The 15,894-nt window shown below is 52.1% G+C and overlaps 4 protein-coding genes across 4 annotated transcripts; 1 reads left to right on the top strand and 3 right to left on the bottom strand.

The window, feature by feature from the left end:
• Window positions 1-3,008: 3,008 nt before the first annotated feature.
• On the bottom strand, window positions 3,009-6,362 carry SEPMUDRAFT_63274 (uncharacterized protein; the record flags this gene model as incomplete). Its single annotated transcript, XM_016909631.1, has 5 exons — window positions 3,009-3,221; window positions 3,357-4,170; window positions 4,348-5,767; window positions 5,816-5,957; window positions 5,994-6,362. Coding segments are annotated over 5 exons (2,958 nt in total), but the record flags the coding sequence as incomplete, so codon positions are not given.
• Window positions 6,363-6,771: 409 nt separating this feature from the next.
• SEPMUDRAFT_63272 (uncharacterized protein) lies at window positions 6,772-9,825 on the top strand (the record flags this gene model as incomplete). The annotated part of the gene is made up of 3 exons (XM_016909630.1): window positions 6,772-8,412; window positions 8,779-9,268; window positions 9,404-9,825. 3 exons carry the CDS (start codon window positions 6,772-6,774, stop codon window positions 9,637-9,639), a joined length of 2,367 nt encoding a protein of 788 aa, XP_016762790.1. The 3' UTR covers window positions 9,640-9,825.
• Window positions 9,826-9,870: 45 nt separating this feature from the next.
• SEPMUDRAFT_148310 (uncharacterized protein) lies at window positions 9,871-11,007 on the bottom strand. Its single transcript, XM_016904842.1, has one exon. It carries the CDS (start codon window positions 10,946-10,948, stop codon window positions 10,145-10,147), a length of 804 nt encoding a protein of 267 aa, XP_016762789.1. The 5' UTR covers window positions 10,949-11,007; the 3' UTR covers window positions 9,871-10,144.
• A 1,359-nt stretch (window positions 11,008-12,366) lies between these two features.
• On the bottom strand, window positions 12,367-15,647 carry SEPMUDRAFT_148309 (histidine biosynthesis trifunctional protein). Its single transcript, XM_016904841.1, has one exon. It carries the CDS (start codon window positions 15,632-15,634, stop codon window positions 12,950-12,952), a length of 2,685 nt encoding a protein of 894 aa, XP_016762788.1. The 5' UTR covers window positions 15,635-15,647; the 3' UTR covers window positions 12,367-12,949.
• Window positions 15,648-15,894: the final 247 nt, after the last annotated feature.

Genomic DNA, 15,894 nt, shown 5'->3' with positions numbered 1-15,894 from the left:
TAGTTGGAGAATCGATTTGGGAATCGATTCGGATCTTCGCCTACTTTTTCTTGCTGCTGCTCCCCTTGTTTTTTGATCTAAGGACGAATTAGCTCTTGAATCGATTCGAGAATCGATTCGGTTAAAAGCCTACCCTTCCCCCTTCGCCTCCTTCGCCTCCTTATGTCTCTGGAACATAGCCGCGAAATACTCTTCTGCCGCTGCTTTTTTGGCGTCACTGTATGCCCCCTGCCTTCCAGCGCTAACAGTGTATCCAGGGCGCTAAGTCGTTATTAGTTCCTATAAATCAATCCTCGAATCGATTCTCAAATCGATTGGAATACTAACATCGTGTTTCTTGATGCAATGAGCCCGTAGTGCCCCTGCGGCGCCGAATTTCATTCCACAAAGTGGGCTCCAGCTCTCTACTTCTTCATCCGTTTGTTCCAAGGGAGGAATATTCTTCGCGCAGCACCAACGCTCGATGGAATGGATAGTATACTAAATCCAGATTAGTAATTATTCTATCAATCAATTCGTGAATTGATTCACGAATTGATTAAGGATTTGAACTTACCTGTCCATACTCATCCGCCTCCCAGCATGCCATTCCCAGAGGCATTGTTCCTTGCTCCACCATCTTCTCGTACCATTCCGTCGCAGGTGTTGGAGGCATTCTCAATTAGTACCTAAATCGATTTGCAAATCGATTTGTGAATCGATTCGGTTGAATGGTGTATCAGGTAGGAGAGAGATGTGAAAGAAGATTAATTCAATTGATGAATCAATTGATGAATTGATTCAGTGGAGTGGTGGTGGTGTGGTGTGGTGTGGTGGAGATTGGTGGAGTGGAGGCCACGGTGGATTGTTGTAGTGGATGAAAGGAAAGAGGAATTAATTCAAGCTGAGATGCTTCTTATATGGTACACTGACCTCAAAGTGGGGTACACCCCACTTCGAAAAAAACCTTAAAATACGCTAGCACCTGAACTCAATTCAATGGTACACCGACCCGTGAACACCATCACATCGCCCTTCACCGACTTGGGCAAGTCGACGAGCTGCCTCCGCATGTCTTGCAGCAAATAGCCAACTTTGCCCTCTTTGACGATCATGATCGACTCTTTCCACTGCGTCCTACTACGACTTCCACCGGCGCTTCGATGCAAGCTGACGAAGGCCACTTAATAATTGCAAGCCGTGCAGGGAGGGCACTGCAGGCAGGTCTCACGACATGCTGGAATATGCTGCACAGAAAGATGGCTGGAAGTAGTTCTAGCGTGGGAGAGAGGTGGACACGGGAGGCGTGGATGTCCCGATACGCATGTGTGATATTGCTATCATTTCTTTTTTTTCCCTCCCCGTAGGAGCCAATCCCGTCTGCTGGGAAAGAGAGGGAATGATAGAACCACAAGATTTCAGCAGGACGCGTCTCCTACCCATTCGAATACAAGCAAGTAAACAAGACAGAAGACAAACAGAGAGTGAGCCATGGAGCTCACACGACGATAACGATAATGCAGCTTCAAGTACGCAACCACCAGGACATCATCTGGGTGTCCCACGTGCCCTGCAGGGCAATCTATTTCACTGCAAGCTCCAAGCAAAAGTACCTGCCGGAAAGCGAAAAAAGCGGATAGTCTCGGAGTCGGAGACCAAAACATCCAGCTGGGATGAGCTGCTGCTGCGCAAGTCAGTCAGTGGATCGATGTCGTGATGATGTTGTGCGTGCACAGCGTGATCGAGGCCGGGGACTTGCTTGCTTGCTTGCATCCAGCTAGGACGAAAAAGCCAACATGTCAAAGGACCACTTGCTGCTGTCTGTCCCCTCTTCTCGCTCGTCACTTCGGCCCGTCTTTTCAGACTGACTGTCTGGCAGTGACGGGAGGTGTGACTCTCTAATTCCTCTGTTCTAGCAACTATCTCAATTGACTACAAGACACAAGCTAACCAGAACAGTCTTGGGTATCTCGTCGTTTGAATCATCTCAATCTGCTCCTTCAAGACTCCGTTCTTTTTCCATACACCAAAAGAAAGCCATTCAATCCAACAGCTCTTTTCCACATACCAAAAGAAAGCCATTCAACCCAACAGCCCCTTACCATACACCAAAAGCCAGTCAACCCTACAGCACAACACAAGAGAAATCTCACCATACACCTCAGCAAGTCTCATCTCACCTCAATTCCATACGCAAGTCTTTCAAAATCCTTCTCTCTTCCCTCTTCAATCAATTTCTTCCTGAGAGCATCATTGGACAGCACACAATCTCCAAGCGCCTTGACCACAAAGCCCAACGGGATCATTCCTTTCTGCCCATTGGCATATCCAACCACCTTGACCGGATGACCCCGTTCCAACGACCACACCGCGTCATCTCCATGTCTTTCCGGGTCGAAATATCCTCGAATCGACCGCGCCGTGTGATCTCCAATAAATTGCACTTCTCCACTTCTGATATCAGCTATGAGCGTGTCCGCGACAAGAGTATGCATGAAAGAATGCACCACATAGGCGTGGTCGCGCGTGAAGATCCACTTGTAATCAGTGACTGAGGTGCAGATGGTATTACTGATTTTCTCGAGTTCCCCTGACAGGCGGCCTTTTCGAGGGATCAAAGTATCCGATCGGCCGGAACAAACGGAGTTGAGCATGCGATGGAGCGTTCGTTGATGCGCCATGGTCCACGGGAAGCATTCGGAGAGGACACCGTAGCGAGAACGGATTTGAGAGCGGAGTGTGAGAGTGAACGAGTCGTCTCCGAGGTTTTGGAGCTGTGGTGTGGCAGGCACCCGTGCTGGTGCTGGTGCTGGCGCTGGGACTTGCGCTTTCGCATCAGCATATACTTCTGCAGGTCCGGAGGGTCTGATGACAGCCTTCCAGAGACTGGTGCCAAGCTTGCTGAACAGGCTGGTCCCAGGCACCTGGAGCCGCTTCTTTTCGGGAAGTGTCAGTTCTGGTCGTTGCAAAGCTCCTGGCTGAAGTCCGTTGTCCGTGCGTGTCTCGACAGAATCCTGCACGTCTGCAACCGTATTGAAGAGCGGCGGACGTCGTCTGGCCTCCGCGAGCCACGAAGATGTTGTTTGGTTGACATCGTTGCTAAAGGACAACGTGTCGTTGAAGTTGACCTGGATCTTCGTTGGAGAATCGAGGTTGAGATTTTCTTCGTAGCTGCGAGTATGATCGGGCTGGAGGGTCGACTCGTCTTCGTATGTGTATTCGTCCTGTTCGTGCAAGACATCCTCCATATGCCCATGAGTGCCTTCATCGTCAGGCATGTCCGTGTTACTGTCGACATCACTGATGATTCGACGGTGCCCATTGACACGCTGCTCCTCCGCTTCTTGGTCATCGTGTTCATCGTCTGGATATATCACTTGAACACTGCCCCGTTGTGGTGCTGCGTAGTCGCGATGCCCGACGCCAGTAGAGGGCCGATCGAGGTCGCCGGAACTAGCAGCCTCCTGGGCTCGCCTTTGCAGATAGTTCTGCTTTCTCTTGATAGCGCTGGATTGCAATTCCCGCGACCAGTTGGTGATCGCTGGTGGCGGCTTCTTCTTGACAGCGCTCTCTTGCAGAAGCTGTCTCTGGTCACTAGCCTTGCTCGCAAAGCTATCATCCATCGATACATCCATCTGTGACTCAGTTCTGGGCGCCGGCTCACTTTCCTTGCTCGCAAAGCTATCGGTGACAGTACTCTCCGTCTGGCCTTCATCTCCTACTTTCCTCCTTCTGCCTCTTCTTTTTGGCTGAGCCAGTAATTGGCCAGTAATCGGATCGTGGGTCAGCTTCGGTGGTGAGAGAAAGATTGCGTGTGCGGGTGCCGCAGGCCGCTCCAGTTGCAGCGGCATCGCCAGCTCATCCTCATCACTGACCTGTGACACACTGCCAGAGACTTTAGTGCCATTTGAAAGTTTGCTATGCCCAGACACTTCGAGCGTTCTCTGTTTCGCTGTGCCACCAGAAGGACTGTCCTTTCGTATCTTGTTCTCATGGCGGGAACTCAGTGGACTCGACCTCTTTTGGGCCGAAGATGAGCCGGACTGAAGAGCGCTCACTCTGAACTCCTGAGGGGTCGGCTTTGCAGGACTGCTTGCCAGCCCAAGCAGCTCCGTCAAGTCCGTGGTTGGACGCCGCGGAGGCCGCTTTCGAGGCTTCTCCTTGTTGGTGGCCCCTTGAGGCATGTTATTGCTCACTTCAGCGTGGTCGGACCTCTCAGCGGAAGTCTTCTGTGCTCGGCTTCTGGACCGACGCTGTCGTGTTGGCTCGAAATCGACATCACTTGGGAACGACCCGTTCATAATGCCTCGCTCCAAAGCACTCCCCCGGTTCCGCGAGCGCAGTGTGCTTTTGGTCGAGGGTGGTAACATGGAACGTGCAATAGCCTTATCGGCCTCGTCGGGACTTTCAGCTTCAGAAATTGGGCTTTTACTGTCGTTTCTGCTTGGCACGTATTCTTCGTCGCGATTCGAGTTCGTGTGACGGCCTGAACCTCGCTCGTGTTTTTCACTTTCGTATTCGTCGTGTGTGGTTTGCTGCAGCTCGTCCTCTGCATCTTCATCCTCAAGCATCAGCTCATCTTGATCGTCTTCCTGATACCTCGTTCCCTCAGTCTCAGGTTGCGTGAATTCGCTCTGGAGTTGATCGTTGGCTTCTCCTTGCAAGTCAGCGGTGCCAGCTGTTTCTTCTATTCCTTCCTCTTCTTCTCCCTCATCGGTGCTTGGCGGAGTCAGCACCCCACTACCATCTGTACTGTGTCGGCGATCATTCGTTGGCTCTGCTATTGGCAAATGACCAGGCGAGTCAACGTATGAGAAGTCCATGCCGGATGATCGACGCCACGTGCGAGGTATCTTAGGCCGTGCAGGCTTCAGTGGTATGTGCGCAAAGAGATCTTCCACTCTCTCGGATCTTTGGGAATCGACTAGCTGGTCTCTTTGGAGGTCTGTGTGTCGCGTGTCTTGCGGTTCGATCTCTCGCGAAGCCTCAGTCTGCCACACGTCCGCATCATCTCCAACATCATCCTCATCATAGCTCTCAGCGTTGCTCATACGCGCATCGTCTTCGATCTCCACGACGTTCTCCGGACTCGCCTGCTGAATCTGCTGACTCACAGCCTCCCGCTCTAGTTGCCACTGTCTCCTCGTCTCGCTGGATACATTGGCTGACTGGTCTAGCGGAGTCTGCAGAACAGGTTGTAATCTGCTCAACTTGCTCGACGAAGACTTCATTTCTGCAGGTAAGGCCGGCTTCCAGCTCATAGCATCGATACTCTGCCGTAAGCCAGATTTCTTCTTCTTAGCAGAGCTCGTGGGCTCGAAAGGAGACTGCAATGTCGCCTGTGCAGTAAGACGATTCATTGAAGGCTGCCAAGGTGACAGGATTGTTGTCTGCGCCTTTACCGTGCTGAGATCTGGATACTGAGGAATAGTCTGCCCCTTAGGCGGACTACTCGGCAAATAGCTCACGCTCAGCGCGGACTTCTCTCCTTGTCCTTCACGTACGGTAGATAGGTGGCTCCGCGCCAGCTGCGAGTTGTGCAAAAAGCTCGCCTCTTTTGTCGTATGTAGGCTCTCCAACGAAACCATGGTAAAGTCCTCAGCTCTACTAAGTGTCAAATCTCCGTGGCCGTCTCCTACAGCATCCTGCAGCGCTTCGTCCAGCTCTTCTCTGGCTCGACTCAGTCGCTTTGTCCTCCCAGTTCCATCAGACCATTGTGCGTTCAGCCTTGTCAATCGTCCACTAGCTCGACGATGATTTGGTGGAGTATGCGACTCGGAATCCAAGACTTGCATGGCCTGCTCGGCTTCCAACGCGGCAGCCTCCCCATAGATACCCTCGCCGTCCTGCGGCTCCTCTGGCTCTTGCTCTGGCTCTGGTTCCGATTCCTGCTCGGGCGCTTCAACACTGTGCCCCGCCCTCAACGGCGGCGCAGTCCTCTTCCCCTCGATCGGCGCTCCCTTCCTCTTCCTTCCCCGCTTCCTCTCCTCCACTTCTCCCTCTTCACTCGCGACATTCTTTTTCGGCGTGGCCTTCCTCCTCTTCACTGGCGAAGCACTCCTCCTCCTCTGACTCGGACTGTCCAGCAACGGGATGCTGGTCGTCTTCGTTATCATCTTCCCCGGACTGTCCCTCTGCTCAGCCTGCACAGTCACCTTGATCCTCCATGGACTCCCATCATTCGCGATGCCCAATTGTGGTGTATTCAGAACAATTTCTTTACTCGGCGTGGCGCGTGTTTGTTGTTGCGACAAGCGGGACTTTCGTGGAGTGACTGCTTTCTTGCGTGTACTGCGGACCTTGCGACCGGAGAGGGGCGAAGAAGGCAGGACTATGGGGTCGGGAGAAGTTTCGCGACTACTCGTTCCATCTTCGGTAGCCATATTGATAATGTGCGGTAATGATGCGCCCCGCGATCGTCGCGTTGGTATGGAGGTGATGCGATTATAGAGCTATCGAGAAGCACCTATGGAAGTAAATGGTCCAACTGCGTGTCCATTGTCACGCTTTTCGTAGAGTCAAGATGCTACGACACGCGACGAGCTAGGAGAACAACAACATCGAAGTGCTTGTCATTCTGGATAATCGCCGGCGCGCACTACTGAAACAATCAAGTTCACGTCTAAGCATGTCTACTCACGTGATTGTCGTGTCGTTTCCATGACGACCGAAGCGTTATATCGAACTTTATGTATAGGCACCTTAGGCTCGGTACATGTATCTGATGTCTTGGCTATCGACGAGCTCGACAATGAAGTCTTTCGGGTGCCAGTAGACTTGATATTGGGGAGGATGGGCGTCTCCGGCCTGTTCAAAGAACTCGGACCTGGCCAGCGGATCAGTGTCGCAAAACTGAGCGCCACTCACTTCACCACTCATGGCCGTCCACTGCGCCTGGCAATTGACGTCTCCATCTGGCTGTTCCAAATACTCGCGTCTAAAGGGGGCTCCAATCCGGCACTGCGCACATTCTACTACCGACTCCTCCGTCTTCTGAGCCTCAACATTCATCCTCTCTTCGTCTTCGATGGACCGAACAAACCCACATTCAAGCGCAACAAGCGAGTTGGAGGGCCGGGCGTGAGAGTGGCGAGTGTGCCCGAGTTCTTAGCAAAGGAGCTGCTGCGGAAATTTGGCTTTCCGTGGCATGTCGCTCCTGGCGAGGCCGAGGCTGAGTGTGCTTTGCTGCAGAGAGAAGGAGTCGTTGACGCCGTCTTGTCCGAAGATGTGGACACTCTGATGTTTGGAAGTGGCGTACTCTGGAGGAATTGGACAGCAGAAGGCAAGGGCAAGGTACCAACGCATTGCAGTGTCTACAATGCGAAAGCGGTGAAAGAGAAGAGCGGCTTGGACAAAGAAGGCATGGTATTGGTAGCATTGATGAGTGGAGGGGATTATATCGTGGAGGGGATTCCTGGATGTGGCCCGAAAGTCGGGTGTGATGCTGCGAGAGCGGGCTTTGGTAAAGAGTTGTGCGCATTGGCGAGGAAAAGAGATGTTTCTGGATTGAAGATTTGGAGGGAGAAGCTACAGCATGAGATCAATACGAACGAGAGCAAGTTCTTCTCTCGTAAGAGTAGCAAACTGGTGATACCTGACGACTTTCCTGATAGAGAAGTCCTTGGATATTATACAGACCCATGCGTGAGTACTGTGGAGAAAGTAGCGAGATTGAAGGCCGAGGTGAAGTGGGATCTGGATATGGACTTTCCGGCACTTCGGGCTTTCGCAGGCGACGCTTTCGATTGGAGATGTCTTGGTGGCGCGAAGAAGTTCATCAAAAATCTTGCACCTGCGATGCTAGTGCGAGAATTGAGGCTGATGGGACACAAGGATCAGCGTTTGGACACTGATGAGCAGGCTGAGAAGGAGCAAGAATACGTCCGGGCAATACACAGCAAGCGAAATCATGCCACAACAGACAACGAGCTCGAGTATCGAATCTCATTTATTCCACAGAGTCTCGTGCCCATCGATCTCAGTATTGAAGATGAGGACGACGACTTTGTCCCTGCTGGTGGGGCAGATGAGCTCGAAACCGAAGACGAGTGGGCACAAATCCCAAGCAGTACGCAGGACGAGTCCGATGCGCCGACTTCACCAACGAAGAAGCGTACATTCAAGCCATATCATCCCGATCAGCCGGAGAAGGCTTGGATGATGCGCGACTTCCTTAAAATGGGCTGTCCACTCCTGGTCGAACAGTACGAAGACAAATCGCAGGATCCCAAAGAGTTTTTCAAACAGAGGCGAAAAGCAAAGGCTGCCGCTGCAAAGGGCGACGGCAATGTTCATGCGAAGAAGTCTCGACGGAAGAAGAATGAGAGCGACCCAACTCAGATGCCTATTGATGTATTTGGCACCATCACAAAGTCATCGCAAACCTCTGTGCAAGGATTGAAGTCATCGCAGGACCGAGAATCACTCAAGGCCGTCAACACAAGTGCCAATGTCATTGCCAAGAAGACAAAGAAGGTGGTGACAGCTGATACTGTCAAACCCAAGGTGCCGGGCTTCAGGATGCCCACTACACAACTATCACCGACGGCTACACAGGACGACGCGAAAGACCTGCTCGCGCACGCTTTAGATACTGATGACGAGGAGACGCCAAGGGCTTCGAGGGTAATACCACCAGTCAAAGATACATCCCGACAGAACGCAAAGCCTGAAAAGCCAGCCTCCCAACGAACGCCGCTGCGCCGTAAGAGGCCTTCGGACGACCTTGCGAGCCCGGCTATGAGTCAAATGTCTATCAAATCATGGCTCTCGCCGTCTCCCAAAAAGCCTGTAGCACAGCAATGTGTTAGCGAGGTGATCAGCCTCCTTTCTTCTTCGCCCGTCATACCGGCAGACCCTCCACGGCCAGACTCGCCTACGCCAGAACGACTTCGCGGTGGCTTTCTTCGAACGCACCGTGATAATGAGGATCTGCTCAGCTTCTCTCCCGGCAAGCTGCCTGATTCTATTACGAAGAGGAGAAAGAAGGCGCCACTGAAGAGAGCCAAGACTGCACCATCAATAGGCAATGACGATCTCGATCCACCACTGTATAGAGCAACAAGCAGACCTTCTACGCCAGACTTAGCAACTCCCCTGGGCGACACTGTTGAGGCCATGGATCTCGCAAGTCCCATACCAATTCATCTTACATCACCACCCCTGCCTGCTGCACCACCATTGCCTCCTACACAAAGCAAATCTCTCGAGTCATCCAGCTCATCATCAACAAGCGTAAAATCTCGACCTCCATCTTTGTCCACCACATCGACTGCAGCAACCCTTCGTCGTTCACCCCGCCAATTTTTACCCCAGACCTCCTCCTCCTCAACAAAACTTTCCACTCAAGCAACAAAAACAACAACAACAACAACAACAACAACAACAACAACAACAACAACAACACATCTCGCCACCCAACAAGTCCCCAAGACTAAGATGAGAATCATCGCGAGGGAAAGTCTTCCGGGCGCGTGGAAGGAAGTGGAAGCTGAGACGTTGGATTTGACAGGTGATGGTAGTGGATGGAAACAGAGTAGAGGTAGAGCTGTCTTGGTCAGCAGTAGTAATGGCAGTAGTCAGATGGGGAAGACTGGGAAGACTGCTGGAAAGAGTTGGAGGAAGAGTGAAGTGGAAGTATTGGACTTGACTGGTGCTTGATTGAGAGTCTCAGGTAGCCTTTTTTTTTCTTTTCTGAATCTGCTTGGGTTAGCGATGGTGTTTTTGTGTGGAGGCTAGGTTGCTTGGGATACCCCCCCTCTGTTGAATATCATGATGTTTGAGCTGGCTACAGGTAGATGGATACCAGGTATCACGAACAGACGGCCTGGAAAATGAAAAAACGAGTGATGATGGAGAGATGTGGAATACTCATTTTGAAATTGACAAGTCGTTTGATTCACACAGTCTGAGTACACCTCATTCATTCTTTACGTATTTCTCAGGTCCCTCGACTCCTCCTTATTATTCACGTATTTCTTGAGTCCCTCAACTCCCTCTAGTAAGGCTATGCCAATCACTTCCTTCTCATTATCAATCTCCGCCTCCTAGACCACGAAACCGTCGATCCTGTTCATTCTTTACGTATTTCTCAAGTCCCTCTCCTTCCCCTCCAGTAAGGCTATGCCAATTTACTTCCTTCTCATTTTCATTATCAATCTTTGCCTCATAGACCACGAAACCGTCGATCCTGTTTGAACCGCTCTATTTCCTGACGGGTAGGTCTAGCCTCGGGGCCGTCGCCGCCACGGATAGGGCCTTGACCGGGCTGACGCACCAGCTTGAAGCAATAGCGCTCTTTGGCCTTGTCCTTTAGCTCATAGCTAACGACATCATACAGTCCATCATAGCGGAAGCCTATCGGAGGGGCAAATTTCGAATGGGATGCCGCCTTGCTCGACCGAATGAATCGGACAGGAATCCTGTTCACTTTATTCCTCTTCAACATGGCTGTTCCGCGCGAACTTTCGCCTGGTATGGTAGCATCCTGGCCGTAATAGTATACCACATCGCCCTCATCTTTGTCGGGATAAATGTGGTACTTGCCGCCACTTATAAAGCAGGAGTACGCCCCGACATTAGTATCTCCAGAGATGCCAGCCTGGCTATCGCCGTGCGCACCGTCGCGTAGTGCACAGAGCAGTGTGGGCCACCACTGTCCATTTACAAGATTGCCATTGCCTGTGTATTTGGAGGATACTTGACGATTCTTGTCGACCGTATCACCTTTTCGGTCGTCTTCGCCGTTCTTGCTCCGGTTCCTTTGGGCCAGAATGATACCAAACAGCATGTCGTCGTCAAAATTCTTGGCACTCCACCTGTGATACATCTCCTCGGCGTCAGACTTGATGTCCCACGGCCAATGACCTTTCATTGAGCCTGCGTATCTGTCGTCGAAGAGCTGAGGCAGCCCATCGTTGTTGTGCAGTAGTCTTTTGTTTCTCAAGAGCTGCGGCCCCGCAGCGCCCATCGCTAGAAATGGTGCCTCGTGGAGGGACTCCCTGAGCTTATTCAACTCTTCGGCGTTGACACTAGGGCCGATCTTCTTGATAACTGCGATCTGGTCCTTTAGGCGGTCCAATAGTGCGTCTGCGTTACCAGTGTTGGTGCCACGCTTTGCAACCAAGCTCATTTTTCGATACCATTCCGGTGGCTGAGGTTCTGGGTCGATATCGTTTCCTCCAGCAGTTGCTGGCGACCTCGGTGGAGAGGTAATCGAGTCAATAGACGGTCTGGCTCGCTTCGGCATGTGAGGACCTGATATATCGCGTCTCCCTGAGGGTACGAAGCCCGAAGCAGGCTCGATTCGCTTCATAGACGCCTTTGTAGCCGTCTCTTGGAGGACTGGCCTTGCAGCGGGAATATCCTCTGTTGGTGCGATCGCGCTGCCTTCTGAATCTTTCCTCTTCACTGCCTCATTCAAACCTACGCTCTTCTCCCGAGCAGGCGTCTCTTGGTTTCCATGCATTCCTAGAGACTCCACATCCGGAGAACCTGGTGGTCGTCTATGACCGGTCTGGCTATTGGCGCTAGAGCTCTTGCGCCGGGGCTCTTTCCTAGGATTCCAGCCAGCGAGTGTGTCCTGGGGACTTGTGTCCTCAGGAGCCTCCACAGCTGCTGCTACCTCTACCACTTCCACTCCCTGGATATGACGAGCTGCGGCGTTGTCGTCTGTGTCTTGAAAATTATGCAGAAAGCTGCCGCTCCTGGCCTCTTCTTCTTCTTCTGATGCAGCCTCTGTCTTTACTTCGGGCCCTTCTAGTATGGCAGCAGCACGTCTACCATCTTCACGGCCTGTCTGAGTGGCAGTCACAGCTCGTCGCTCGTCAAACTCTCTGCCAAAGGCTTTGATGTCTGCGAATATTGCACTTAGCTTCTCCGTATCAGTAGGCTCAGGCGGCGGCGGCTGCTGCTGCTCGGTCTTGGAGTTCTCATTGCCCATGTTTCAACATCAGGCGGTTTGATGTTCAATTCTTGTCTTGTGCGCAATGTCGTCGTGTGCAGTAGGCGCGTGTTGGTATTATTTGTTATTGATCGTCACCGGTGACCTTGTACTTATCGCCGATGCGAAGGTTCCAGCTGGCAGTATTTCTTTGCGAGGTACATGAACCTTCTCAATGTTTGCTGCTGAATATCCAATTATACAGTAGGTATGTACCGCAGTAGGGATATACAATCCGTGTTGATGTAGAAGTCTAACGCTCAAGTGAAGGTAAACAACGCGGATAGTTACTGCCCGTCGCGCCTGCCTCCTTAACAAGCTCTATCTTATGTTTCTATCACTATCTATCCCTAGAAGTCAATAACTTCGGGTCAAAGTGGATATATCGTAGAATTTTTTTGAAAATGGAAGAGTTCCACAATTTGACGAATAGATAGTGGAGGTAGATAATGAACTGTATACAGTGGATTGGCGCCTGGAGGATGATCCACTCGGCTAGCAGCTTTGACCAGCTGGCCGGCGGGCCGCCAAAGCCAGATGATCAGTGCTTTGCCAAGAACAAGACCGTGTTAGTCATCATAGGAGGTAGTAGTCGTTCCGCTGGGCGTGTCCGGGTGACAAGCTGAGATGGTGCGGCGCTCTATCCTCTGCAGGACTTCTTCGGGATCATCAAATCGAACAGACTCGAGAAGACCATCGTATAAGCTAGGTGGGAAGACGACGGTGTCCATTGCTGATTCGTGGCCGCTGGGAGAAGTGAATTGAGCGGACTGTTCGGAGGTTGTAGGAGTTGTGTCTTTAAGGAGAATGGTATTCAGTAGGTTCTGGCTGGATATGCGCCGACGTCTGACTCTGAGATTCGTGGACAATCTTTCCCGGCAGGGTGAAGGGCAGACCCCATTCTGAGTTACCAAGTAATCACCAATCTCAGCAGCTACGAACAACATAGGGCTAACAATCATTGGGATAGCAGTTATTGGATCAACAACATTGCTGTTTGTATACTGTACTTTTCAGAGCAATTATCCCTCAAGCCGCGCGCTGATCTAGAAACTCCAATCGAAGCTCAACTGCACGACGGTGAGCCTCTAATTGCTCCACCTTCGCGAGCTGCATAACGGCCTTGCCGACATTACGGAGGCCTTCCGGAGACAAGTTCGACGAAGTAATGTGCTTCACGTAGCTGGCTAGATTGACGCCAGAGTACTGCTTCGCGTAGCCATATGTGGGCAAAGAGTGGTTCACGCCAGCAGAGTAGTCGCCCACCGACTCAGGTGTCCACTCTCCACAGAATACAGATCCAGCGTTTTGCACCATTTCGCGTACAGCGACAGGATCCTTCACCTGCAATATCAGGTGCTCAGGAGCGTATTGGTTGCTCAACTCCATAGCCTCCTCAATGTCCTTGACGATCAACGTCACAGAGTGGCTAATAGCACCGCGCACCATGTCCACACGAGGTAGTGCCATGGCCTGCTGGTGTAGTTCATCTTCGATAGCTTGCACCTCGGGCTCGGTCAAGCCGACGGCAATGAGGACCACCTGGGAATCGACACCGTGCTCGGCCTGTGACAGAAGATCACTGGCAACGAATGCTGGATTCGCCGTCTTGTCTGCAATGACCAGCACTTCCGATGGCCCGGCAGGCATGTCGATGCTAACATTCGCGCTCGTATCATTGCTAACAATCATCTTGGCAGCAGTCACAAATTGATTGCCCGGTCCCAGAATCTTGTCGACTTTGGTCACGTTTTCGGTGCCGTATGCCATAGCAGCGACGGCCTGAGCACCACCAGCAAGTACAATGCTTTCCGCGCCAACCTTGTGAGCGCAATACACAATTTCAGGGGTAAGCTTTCCGTCCGCACGTGGCGGTGAGGCCAGCACTATCCGCTTGCAGCCAGCAACTTGAGCAGGTACGCCAAGCATGAGCGCGGTCGATGGCAAGACAGCTGTGCCACCAGGAACATATAAACCGACGTTCTCAATCGGCCGCACGAATCGTGAGCAGATGACTCCAGGCATCGTCTCCACTTCGAGAGGCTTAGTCTCCTTCTGCGCTGCGTGAAACTTGCGGATATTCTCATACGAGATATCGATTGCTTCGATAGTTTCAGGCGGCAGTTGCATAAGGCTCTGCGGGAATGGCGCCTTCAGTACAGGCGTTGTCAATGATGTGGCCTTTTCGAATTTGTGCGTATACTCGAGCAGAGCAGTGTCGCCTCTCTCGCGAATGTCCTTGATGATAGGGTTGACAATGCCCATGATCTTCTCCGTCGATCGCTGCGATGGACGCTTGAGGGCCTCACGAACGGCCTCAGGAGTGGATTCCGACGTGGTCAGTCTGTTCATCTGGATGCGGCCGTCCTTGTTGAGTCCGGCAGGATCGTCCTTGCTCTTAGGCTTCGACTCGGCTTCCTTGATTTCCTCTTCAGAAGCTTTGCCATTGGATGCCAGCGTACCGTTGACAGGTGTGGACTCGTTGGCAGATGGGATGACGCCAAACTTCTCTGCATATGGTCCTTTGGCATCGCCTTTCCTTCGTTTCACCTTGACACTCTTCGCATCCAAATTTCGCTCGATATCTGCCAGACTGACGCCCGCAGCCACAGCTTTGGTCAGGGTGAAGTACAGCACGTCAGCTGCCTCGAAGGCGATGTCCTGCTTCGTCTGCGCCTCTGTCAGTTCGGAAGCCTCCTCCATGATTTTTGCGTTAAGCATCTTCGAGTCATTAAACAGTCGCGCTGTGTATGACCCCTCAGGCGCAGAACGTTTCCTGCTTTCCAGTGTCTGCTGCAGCTTTGACAGGCCCCGGTAATGACCAAAGCACGTCGCTGTCTGCAGGTGGCAGAAGCCGTGCCCCTGCTGCCGCACAACAAAGCATAGTGTATCCTGATCACAATCGGCATCTATCCTCAATAGCTCTTGCCAATCTCCGCTGGTTTCACCTTTCCTCCAAAGCCCTCGCTTACGACTGTGGTATACACCGCGTCCTGTTCTCAAACTCTCGGCCACGCTCTCTTCATTGCTGTACACCAATCCAAGTGCCACTCCTCGCTCGTCCGTAACAAGTGTCGTGTACAGTCCATCCGGTCGGTCGCTACTTACTTGGGCCAGGAGTAGTGAGGCTACGCGTACGTGTTCGGCAGACGGCTCGGGGTCGGTGGTCAACTGCGCGGCGGGTATGATAGGTACAGCATCTTGTCCGCCCAGCTCTACCGCTTCCTTTTCAGTAATTTGCTGCTTCGAGATGTAGACGGGCGGCCTGTTCCTGCCTAGTTCCTTTAATATGCTGCTGACATGCTCGACACTAGCCACGTTCTGCAAGAAAAGGCCAAAAGATGTGCCATCCACTGCCTGTGTGTCCTCGCCGACCGATGCTGTGGGACAGTATACGACTCGCGTCAGATCCAAGCCTTTGACATTCTTCAGGTCAGCGGCCTGCTGGCTTCGAACAAAGACCTTGGCAGCGCCGGCGTCAAGAAGATCGATAATGTCTTGCTGTGATTCCAAGCCGAACACTACCAGATAGACAGAAAAGCGCGCAACGGTATCCTTCAGTAAAGCGAATGCGGCATCGATATTCGAGGTTGTGACTGTGGCAACCAGTCCACCGGCGTATGCGAGTTCCTTGGAGGCCTGGATCTGCTCAACGCCGTGATACGAGGCCAGGTCAATGGCAGCCAGGAATGGTGGCGATCGTTGGGAGGCCATGGTCACTATCGACTTTCAGTGTATAAGACAAACAGAGGGTCGGGTGCCACGAAAGTGACTGGACGAATGCGAAATAATCTATTTCAGCATGACGACATCTCGGCTGCAGGGGTTCACGTCCAATAGCATATCGAATACGCCAAGCATGCCTTAGGTATATAATATACAAGTTTACAACGGTACATATACCTGTATATATGTACCAGGTGCACTACATGTGCTCTATCACGACCGCAATGCCTCCCTGACCTCGTATCGCC

The sequence above is a fragment of the Sphaerulina musiva genome, assembly GCF_000320565.1.
Source record: "Sphaerulina musiva SO2202 unplaced genomic scaffold SEPMUscaffold_3, whole genome shotgun sequence".
Lineage (NCBI taxonomy): Eukaryota > Fungi > Ascomycota > Dothideomycetes > Mycosphaerellales > Mycosphaerellaceae > Sphaerulina > Sphaerulina musiva.
Note: the sequence above shows the minus strand (reverse complement) of the source record. Positions and strands in the feature narration are given on the sequence as shown.

What these genes read in the sequence shown, in the direction of transcription:
- SEPMUDRAFT_148310 (XM_016904842.1), bottom strand. Translation starts at nt 10,948, where the DNA reads ATGGGCGCTGCGGGGCCGCAGCTCTTGAGAAACAAAAGACTACTGCAC.
- SEPMUDRAFT_148309 (XM_016904841.1), bottom strand. Translation starts at nt 15,634, where the DNA reads ATGGCCTCCCAACGATCGCCACCATTCCTGGCTGCCATTGACCTGGCC.